This window comes from Temnothorax longispinosus, chromosome 5, assembly GCF_030848805.1.
Source record: "Temnothorax longispinosus isolate EJ_2023e chromosome 5, Tlon_JGU_v1, whole genome shotgun sequence".
Lineage (NCBI taxonomy): Eukaryota > Metazoa > Arthropoda > Insecta > Hymenoptera > Formicidae > Temnothorax > Temnothorax longispinosus.
This window is the reverse complement of record NC_092362.1, coordinates 21,520,599-21,530,338: the sequence shown is the minus strand read 5'-3', so window position 1 is coordinate 21,530,338 and position 9,740 is coordinate 21,520,599. Positions and strand designations below refer to the sequence as shown.

The window sequence follows — 9,740 nt, the reverse complement described above, 5'->3', positions numbered from 1 at the left end:
CATATTTCATGTTAAGCATGTACGGAAAAGGATTTAATTCAATCAAAACGAGATCATGAACCTCTGTATTTATTTCTTTAGGCATTAAGACAGGCCTACATCTCATTCGTATCCTGTGCTCATTTGCTATCTTCAGAAAAAATAACCATCCCTAATTATATCATTTCGCATAAAGACATTTACATGTATGGATTCTGATATCTAGTTATTTCGACTATGTAATTGTATTGACTCATAATTACATTCTTATTATACTACAAAATATAATAAAAAACAATGAATATTAGTAACATTATCAACAAAAAGTATATTCATCGAATCTTAATATAATTAATTGTCGCAATCTTTAACCGCACTCAGATAACATCTCATTGTTATCCGAAATCAAAAGGAAAAATTTAATCAGATAAAAGAAAAAAAGAAACTTACATTCATCAAACTTGCTCTCAATAAATCTATATAAATATTAAAATTTCAACAATCTAAAATCAAGACATTCGCGAAACTTTTGTAGAGCACACGATGTTTTTTTAACGAGCCTTTTCGCATTTGGTCCATGTATCACTTGTAGTTCAATATATTTCCACGATCTTTTGTCAAAATGTATTTTACCATTTATTATAATGCATTAATGTTACATACTTCAGCATTATAATAAATGTTATATTATGATAACAACCCAGATACAATGTTCACATTATTGCTGTGATATCAATTGTAATATCAATTAACAAATACTCGTTCTTGTAATGCTACATTACGAACATTTAAACATTTATGACAAAACTCGCTTGTTAAAACTTAATGCTTGTGCATTAATAAAATATGTTGCAGATAAGTTTTGTACAATAGAGAGTGAAAAGTGTCGAATATATTAATTGATCATTAGAACATAACGATTTATATAACGGGAATAGTAATAGTAATTGCATGATTGAATAGCGATTGCTTACAATGTGACTGGAGCGAGATTTACATTACTTTACATTTGCTGTGTAGAGTTACCGTTCCAAGTGTTATTCTCATCATTATCATCCCCACCTGAATGTAATCTGTGTATATTCCCTTGCGCTCTGATTGTAGTTCCTCCTTGATTACCCAAGTATCTTCTAAACAAACTGCATCATGAATAGAAATGTTTATTTAATATATTAAAAATTATATATTTCGTACAATTTTGTTAAACATATTTAAACAGCATGTAAATACATGTACATATAGCTCTATAATCACGCTTGTGTATGTGAGAGAGAGATTGTTGAATATATTTATTGGGAAACCTACCCCGATTGAACTACATTTTGCTGATTCGGTGAAATAGCTCTATCAGGATTATTCGTCGTTTCTACAGAATCATTGCTGGAATCGCCACGTTGTTGATTCGCGTCTCCATTAGTGCCAGAAAAGTAACCTACTATATAATTGTAAATACGAATAACGGGTGTGAAAAATGACCATATGAAGCGAGAGAAGAACCCAACGTCTTGTGTACGGTGAAGAACCACCTTTGTGACATTTGACTGGAAACATATAAAAAGATATAAAGTGAATATAATTAAAAATGTAATATTTTACAAAAAATCTCATTTTACTTACATTTTTCAAAGGAAGAATTAGAATAACGGCGGTTGGAACTAATTCAAGTTCCAGAAGGGTTTTGTCATTTTCCTCAAAAGTCAATTCTCTTCTGGGAAATGATGTCGACATGGCGAAATGTCGGAAAGGTAAATCGATGTTTTCGGCAACGTAGGTGCGTAAGGTGCGCAAAGTGTTGGATGGCTCAAATTGTCCTGTATGGGAATTGCCGGACGGTAGTCTAAATTGAATTCTGGTCACAGTCACGTTACTAGGTGGCGGATTATATTTGGGTTGCTCTTGACATTGCGGCTGTTGCATTTGTTGCTGTTAAAGAAAATGAAAGAAACTTTTAAGTTATTCTAATATAACATAAAATAAAAATCATTAATGATTAAAATAATGCCAACCTGCAGCGCAAGCTCTTTTTGTTTCCGTTCTAGTTTATCTTGAGCGATTTGTTGCCTAACTTTCTCGCGAGCTGCAGTCTCTGCAGCCTTTTCTCGCATCCTTTCCTCTTGAGCTTGTTTTATCTCTAAGTTTTGCTGCGTTTGCCGCATTTTTTGCACGTCGCGCCCCATCTTGCGTCGTTCAACCTCGCGTTCTCGTTCTTTTTTCTGCTCCTCGTCTAGTCGTTGTTTTCGTTGGAGCTCAATTAACTGTCGTGCCCTTTCGAGCTTTTCCTAAAAATGTGTGACAAATATTACTTGTTGTTCAAAAATTATACTGATATCGTTAATGATCTACATACCTCAGTTGTCAATTCCTTATTTTGATTAGCTTGGTTAGCTTCAGCATTTATCTGTGCTGATGCCTCATTATTGTCTCGATCCCCTGTGTTTAATGAAGTTACAGCCTTTGCTGCATCTTCTGTGACATTGTTTTCATTATTTGAGATATCTGATGTAACCGATTCTGTTATATCAGAAGTTAAATCTGTATTTGGATTGGAATTGTTATCATTTATGTTAGTAGTCTCAACGGCATTATTATTACTGCTGCTACTGGCAGCTTTTTGTTCCGCATCAATTAAGTTTAATGAAGATTGTTTATTACTCTTCCCTGCCTTTGTCAGCACATCATCAATTTTGGATTCTAATTCAGCTGCAGTTGCACTGCCAACAACAATTTCCAGTGGCGTGCCATTTTCCCCGATGAAAAATAAGGATGGTACTGGTACCAATTGATCTGATGGTTTAATTTAAGGAAAATTCTTAAAAATATGGATTAATTAAACTAAATAATATTAACCCTCCATGCGCACACGTGAGTTTACTACAGTGTCCGAGTGCCAAAGTGACATCTGCTTGTAACTATATAAATGGCAAGCAAAACAAAACCAATGTTTAGACGTTTATAAAAATAACTATGAAATCATCAACTACAATGTAGACAGATGTTGCATGAATTTTCATTTTTTAAATACTTTAAAGTAGGAAAAGTAATGTCAAACATGACAGACTACGCGTTCATATGGAAAGATACTAGAAAAAAACATATGCACTTAGCATATATCATTTTTTATTAAATATTATATAAAAGGATACAGATCTGCGCAAAGAATCTGTAGGCCTCGGACCCACTTTCTAATCTTATAGCTACAAAATGCTCTCCCTCCAGACGGGAAGAGATTTCTGTAGCGTCAATTGCCTGGGCAAGTTGCACCGATGTGTCATCTTTGCCTAAAAGAACATTATACCAATATCTACGTGACTGTTTAAATTTGTACGGCTGATGTGATAAAGAATACATTTTGCGTACTTCACATATTGTATCTGTCACGTATCTGTACGTCGTGTCAGGTTTAGAAAGATGATTTGAGTCCGACTAAACTGGACTCAGATTCTAACCTAGAAATCTGATTACACACACCTTCGATAAACACGACGAAAACTGCCTTCCTCGATTTCGACGTCGCAACCGCCTCGTTAATACTTCCCGCAAACCACTTCATTATATGACAATATACGTATATTTCGTTTCCTTATGTTCTTTAACAATATTGATGACGTAATGAAGAAAACTGCAGAGTGAAATACTAGAAATTTTGCGATGGACCTGGCCACGACAGCTATACGACACTTCAAATTCTGAGTAAGGTTCAGATAGGTGTATGATGAGTCGTCACTCTCTACTGTTTTCTGATGACGACTCACGACAGTCACGACAATGATTTTACCCCCACCTATCTCTCTGAGCCTTGAATTTTCCGTTTGTTGTATATATATGTGTAGAATATTTACTTGCCAACTGCCACTTTAATATCTGCAGTAATTACATATATAAATATATAATTAATTGATATATATATAGTATGTATATCAGGATTCAAAACGGAGTGCTCTACTTTTGGATGATGGAATTTATAATGCTATTGGTGGCATATCTGGACTATTTTCCCAATAGAATCTTTGGCCACGTTCCGTAACGCGCATATGCGCGCATTTTCTATAGTAAACGTTACGTATACTATAGATAAATGCGCGAATATGCGCGTTACGGAACGTGGCCTTTAATTGTTATAAGCCAAACCTAATATAGAGATATATAAACATCTTTGTTTCAATTAAATCATTCTTAATTCTGATTTATTCGACTTTTCTCATATCATTATTGAAAATTGCGATTTATTTGCTGTTGCTACATAAGCTGCGTTCCTTTTGACCCTTTCAGTGCTGAAAGCATCGCTCCATCTCTGTTTGATATTCAATGTTCAATGTGCAACGAAGACAGAACGATGTTTAAAGCGCTGACAACGTCAAAAGGAACACATATACTACGTTTATGCGAGCGTTACTTGTGTAGTAACTTACGATAATTCACTCGTTTACGCGGAGTAAATTATCGTATGTTACTACAAAATCCCGTTTACGCGAAGGAATTATCGCAAGTTACTACAGAAGTAATTACGCTCGCGTAAACGTAATAATAGCCAAAGATGCATGTCCAATGTATTAAATGGACAAAATCGGAGTAATCGCTCATTGTGAACGCGTCTGTACTGTCTATAGTTGGTTATATTCGGAACAAGAAACGGCGGACTGGAACCATTTCTGCGTAGTCTGTGCTATGTAAATGATGTTGCGGTAACTTGCGGGGAAACGAGTTTCTCATTGTTTTTATTAATATTACGACAGAGCGAACGTATTCCTCGAGAATGGCGCAGTGTCTGAAAAAAGGTACGTATAACCTATATCGATCTTCAACGAGCACGATCACGTGTCACTCGAGAATCGAGGAACCGTTCGGCACGTTTCCGAGGTTTCCGTGGGTGAGTGATGGTCTGGTGGTGGTAGTGGTGGAGGTGGTGATCCGTGTGCGCCGCCGCCATCTTATCCGATTCCGTCGTTTCGGGCGTGCGAGCACGACGAGGGAACGGCGGAATGAAATGTTGCAATGGCGAGTGCGTCTGTTCCGCATATTTGATGTCGCGATAAAGTTGGGGCGTAAACGCCGTCCGCCGTTATCGGTTGGTCCCGACGTGATTCCAACGTTCGCGGGCGTATACTCAGAGCGGGCCGTCGTGTCGCCGGCTCGGCCCACGGATCCGTATTCGTTCCGTCAAAGAGGCGCCGAGACGCGACGCGCGTACGTACGTACATACGTGAATCATACTCCGAGATATGGAGAGGTGCGACTCGAATAACACGCGATAAATCGCATTACTCACGTCGATTACCCCGCGACACGCTACATTCCGCGACACGTGCGACCGACGTATCGCGAGCTCCCGCGACGGGCGGACGGACAAAAAACCTCTCGCGCGATCTCGCCATTGTCTCGCGTAAATCTTTGGTGCACATCTGCGTTGCTTATCTCTTCATATAATATGAAATCGGAGCGAGCATGAAGGTAACCGTGTGCTTCGACAACGTCAGGGTGGTGGTCCCATGCGGAGATGGCACTCTGCTGGTCAAGGATCTGATGCACGAGGCGATCCTGAGATACAAAAAGGCCACTGGCAAGAATGATAACACCTTGACGATCAACAGCCTGTCTTCCTTGACCGGGGGCGGCCTATTGGATCCGGACGACAGATTGTGCGACGTGGCCGACGACAGGGAGCAGATAGTGGCTCATTTCACTAGCTCCGACGTCAGTCACGTTGGCGGAGATGGCGCGAGCTCGGTCGGCACCAACAGCCCTGACTTTTTCCACCGGGACGTCAAGGAGCAAGCATATCCAATCGATATCCATTCCTCTATGTCTAATAGTATTAAGAGAGAAAGCGCCAAGCGCTTGTCGATGCACGCATTGTCAACGAGGGAGCCTTCTCTCACAACGTATTCTGCTCAATCCCTACCTAGAGAGTCTCGACGTAGGGAACCCTTAGGTCAAGATTCTAAAGCTTCGTACGAGTTTGGTAACAACGTCGAGTCTGGGAATCAAGAGGTGCGAGAGATAGTTATAAAAAATGAAGCAGGGCCACTGGGGCTCCACGTGGTGCCATGTTACGACTTATTAGGCAACGATCAGGGACTCAGAGTCGAAGGTATCGAACCGAATGGCCGCATCGCCAGGGACGGACAAATTGATTTGCATGATAATATTATAAAGATAAATGGTCATAACTTGTTGCGCATACCGTTTTCAAAAGTACAAGAGATTTTTAGAACATGCATGAATGATCCTTGTTTACAAATTTCAGTTGTTAAACATAAGAAGAAGATGAGGAACGAAAAATCTTTGCATAAGAATCACGGGAACACCAGTGGGGGATCGGAGAAGACCGAAGGTGATGAGAACGTCAAGAGACTTCAATGCAGCAACTATAATCTTCTGCAGACTGCGAACACTAGGAAAATTGGACGGATGATAGAAATAGAATTAGTTAAAGGAAGTAACGGTTTAGGATTTAGCGTTACCACACGTGACAATCCTGCCGGAGGACATTGTCCCATATACATTAAGAATATTTTACCAAAAGGCGCTGCGGTGGAAGATGGCAGATTGAGACCTGGCGATAGGTTGCTAGAAGTAAATAATAAGGAGATGACTGGCAAAAGCCAAGCGGAAGTCGTATCGCTGCTCAGAAGTATTCCTCCTGGTGGTAAAGTAAGGATGGTAGTATCGCGTCAAGAGGAGATTTCTTCAAACATTCCAGATTCTCAGGGTGTTGCGACGTCTGCTGCTGCCCCGGCTACCGAAATAATGGATAATTCAAAGTATTGGAATGCATTAAATAGATCACCAGCGAAAAAGAATGATGTACACGATAAAGTAAGCGCTCAAATTTACGAGAAGTGCACTTATAAACCAGTTCCGAGTAAGTCTTCCGAGGATATCGTCTTATCTCCACGGAAGAATCGCGTGATAATGAATTTAGATATACCAGTACATGATTCTGAGAAGGCTGGTTTAGGTGTTAGTGTTAAAGGCAAAACCAACAGTTCTGACGATAACACCAATATGGACTTGGGTATTTTTATAAAAAGTGTTATCCACGGAGGTGCAGCGTCGAGGGACGGCCGCCTGCGGACCAATGATCAATTGCTCAGAGTTAACGGCGTATCTTTGCTGGGATTATCTAATTCTGAAGCGATGGAGACTTTAAGAAGAGCAATGCTTAACACAGACAGCTCAGTAACCGGTGTGATTAATCTTATAATAGCTAGAAGGGTGTCATCGTATGACACAAGTGAGAAGAATACTGTAGATAATAATTTACAACCTCACCGTAAGCCGGAATCTGTTAGCAGTATATACATATCGGATTCTACCAAGATGAACGATGGCATAGTCAAGGAGAAAAACACTTTAAATTCACAAACCGATGTATTGGATAATGGAGGACTATTGTCTTGCGTAACAGCTTCGCCATGGAACCCTGTCATTGATAGACTAACGGAGCAGTATAGCAAGAGCAGCCTAAGAAACGAAAGTTACTGTCTTGCCACTAATAAGACATGGATCGAGCCTATTAATAATGTAAAGAAAATTATAGGACCACGCGACGATCGAGTTGAAGCGGTATTGCTCGAAGAATCTAACAACGACAGCTCTCAGGGAAGTGACGCCAAACGAAATACCGAGGATAAAGACAGCCAGTATTCCGGGGATCCTACGTATGACAGTCAGTTATCGTTGGAAGAATTAAACTCTTCTTCAAATAAGTTTTCTCGTGATGCTCTTGGTAGACAGAGCATGTCTGAGAAACGACACGCCGCGCTTGACGCTAAAAACACAGATACTTACAAGAGGAACAAAAAGTTGCGCGAAGAGAAGAATAAAAATGCGGAACAAATCAACCAGACGTCGACCAGCCAAACAAGTAATCACTCGAGCGACTTGGGAGATTATTCGAAGAGGAGCGGCAAGTCAAACAATTTCGAGAAACATACGAGTAAAGGGGCCTTAGCTGGAAATACAAGTGCCGACAATAATGTGAAACACTACGAAAAGTCTGTTGATGTTGCTCAATCGGAATACATGTACACTATACCCGGATGTAATAATAAGTTTCTCTCGCCGAAGAAACATTGGCTTGTGGACGATGGACATGGTGAAGTTACGAGTAGCAATAATATCAAAGATGAGAGAGAAGGTTTTTCGAACAGTCGCGGAGATGTAAAACAGGCTTCTCTTAATTCAGCATTAGATGACCGATATAAGCGGAAGAAGAACGGCCTTCGGTCAATACTCCGATTGAATAGGAATAGGAAATCACTTAATTTTGGAGATAGCATAGAAGCGAGGCACGAAACTAGTAATTACTGCAGCGGACGAATCAGTTATATCGCATAAATGCAAAGACAGTATGCAAAATCAATGCAGAAATTCTGCACAAGTAAATAATATATGTATACACATTATCGCGCATCTGCAAATATACACACTTTGCATAAATATAAATATATATTTTATCTATATATATATATACGATCTGTTCCAAAGTGCCTTATATCATTAAAAGAAAGTAATTAATTCTGTATATATGATTTTTTGTACTTGTCTTTAATTGATACGGATCATGTACTTACTACGATATAAACATTACATATGTAGTTTATACAACACCGAAATTAAATAATGAATAGTTCCAAAGGAGGAATTATATTCCGCTGCAAAGTTGATTCAAACTTTTATCGTTCTCATCAATTTAACATGTACCTATGGAATCTTGAATTTATAATAAAAATGTCAATTGACATCGAGGATAAATATTGTAAAAAGATCACAACAATCACGGTGGAAGGTATAAATTTTTAACTGACCGACTTTTTTTCTAATTAACTTTTCAGTATATTAATGATGTTACTTTATTATGTGTTTCAGCATTTCAGATTACTCCAAGCACAATTCTTTATCAACAGAAGCGTTTTCGAGGCAAAATTAATATACAAAAACCCAGAAAGCCACATTACCTGAGAGCATTGGTAAACGAATTTCTGACGCCTTTTTACCCACTCCCAAATCAAGGCAAGAAATTAGAGGAATTATGCAACAACACAAGAAAAGCTATGGCAAGGAAGGAGGAAGAGGAATATAATCCTTACCAAAGAATAATAGCACGTGAGGTCCGCAATTGGTTTGACACTTCCAAAATGGTTGCCATTTGTCATCAGAATTCTATGACATCAGAGGACCAGTTTGAATTCGAAGTTCCATTGAGGAGGGCAAATATGTACTACAAACGATATAGCGCTAAGATTATGAAATTAGCACTGACAGATTCACCTTACGCGGCAACAATGCCGTTGTATTCGTCACAGTATTCCATTGTATTTGGTTCTGACGCGAACGTCGCTGCCTTCGAAAAAATTGTTAAAAAGTTTCCACAAGTTATTTTAATGGGTAAGTAACTTCAAAATGTACTAAAATAGGGAAATAGGGTAAGAGAGAAATGATAATAAATTGATCTGTTTCTTTTTTACAGCGGGTATACTAGAGGGACGTGTGTTCAGTAAGGACGATTTTTTGAGATACGGCAGAATGGATCTTACATCATCCCGGGTTTATCTTGTTCAGGTGTTACAGAACGCAGGCGGTAACAACTTAAATCAGCAGCTCACGCATCATCAGTCCACATTGGTTACTCGATTAAAACAGATCGGTAAAAATGAAACAACTTCCGGCGAGAACGAAGAATCGGTGCCTGTATAATTGCAAAAATTGCTTGTATCGATAATTTATTATACATCTTAGATTTATCGAAAGCTTTAAGT

The 9,740-nt window shown here is 38.9% G+C and overlaps 3 protein-coding genes across 5 annotated transcripts; 2 read left to right on the top strand and 1 right to left on the bottom strand.

The window, feature by feature from the left end:
• Nucleotides 1-53: 53 nt before the first annotated feature.
• Nucleotides 54-3,769, bottom strand: LOC139813687 (UBX domain-containing protein 4). Of its 2 annotated transcripts, none has more exons than XM_071779343.1 (7): nucleotides 3,448-3,769; nucleotides 3,123-3,257; nucleotides 2,327-2,763; nucleotides 1,986-2,258; nucleotides 1,597-1,902; nucleotides 1,285-1,520; nucleotides 54-1,109 (listed from the first exon to the last, which is right to left on the bottom strand). In XM_071779343.1, exons 1-7 carry the CDS (start codon nucleotides 3,527-3,529, stop codon nucleotides 983-985), a joined length of 1,596 nt encoding a protein of 531 aa, XP_071635444.1. In that variant the 5' UTR covers nucleotides 3,530-3,769; the 3' UTR covers nucleotides 54-982. The 2 variants fall into 2 exon arrangements, with proteins under 2 accessions (XP_071635444.1, XP_071635443.1); XM_071779342.1 differs by having other exon boundaries at nucleotides 54-1,118; nucleotides 3,448-3,766.
• A 1,001-nt stretch (nucleotides 3,770-4,770) lies between these two features.
• On the top strand, nucleotides 4,771-9,042 carry LOC139813685 (partitioning defective 3 homolog). 2 transcript variants are annotated; one of them, XM_071779341.1, is made up of 3 exons: nucleotides 4,771-6,067; nucleotides 6,224-8,770; nucleotides 8,851-9,042. In XM_071779341.1, exons 1-2 carry the CDS (start codon nucleotides 5,422-5,424, stop codon nucleotides 8,317-8,319), a joined length of 2,742 nt encoding a protein of 913 aa, XP_071635442.1. In that variant the 5' UTR covers nucleotides 4,771-5,421; the 3' UTR covers nucleotides 8,320-8,770; nucleotides 8,851-9,042. The 2 variants fall into 2 exon arrangements, with proteins under 2 accessions (XP_071635442.1, XP_071635441.1); XM_071779340.1 differs by having other exon boundaries at nucleotides 4,772-8,770.
• On the top strand, nucleotides 8,713-9,678 carry LOC139813497 (large ribosomal subunit protein uL10m-like). The gene is made up of 3 exons (XM_071779006.1): nucleotides 8,713-8,770; nucleotides 8,851-9,369; nucleotides 9,452-9,678. The coding sequence occupies exons 1-3, from the start codon at nucleotides 8,713-8,715 to the stop codon at nucleotides 9,676-9,678; spliced, it is 804 nt and encodes a 267-aa protein (XP_071635107.1).
• Nucleotides 9,679-9,740: the final 62 nt, after the last annotated feature.

Coding starts and splice junctions, on each gene's coding strand:
- LOC139813497 (XM_071779006.1), top strand. CDS start 8,713: ATGTCAATTGACATCGAGGATAAATATTGTAAAAAGATCACAACAATC. Junction 8,771..8,850: donor CACAACAATCACGGTGGAAG/GTATAAATTTTT, acceptor TATGTGTTTCAG/CATTTCAGATTACTCCAAGC. Junction 9,370..9,451: donor TCCACAAGTTATTTTAATGG/GTAAGTAACTTC, acceptor TCTTTTTTACAG/CGGGTATACTAGAGGGACGT.
- LOC139813687 (XM_071779342.1), bottom strand. CDS start 3,529: ATGAAGTGGTTTGCGGGAAGTATTAACGAGGCGGTTGCGACGTCGAAA. Junction 1,903..1,985: donor AAAAAGAGCTTGCGCTGCAG/GTTGGCATTATT, acceptor TTTCTTTAACAG/CAACAAATGCAACAGCCGCA. Junction 1,521..1,596: donor TAATTCTTCCTTTGAAAAAT/GTAAGTAAAATG, acceptor ATATGTTTCCAG/TCAAATGTCACAAAGGTGGT.
- LOC139813685 (XM_071779340.1), top strand. CDS start 5,422: ATGAAGGTAACCGTGTGCTTCGACAACGTCAGGGTGGTGGTCCCATGC.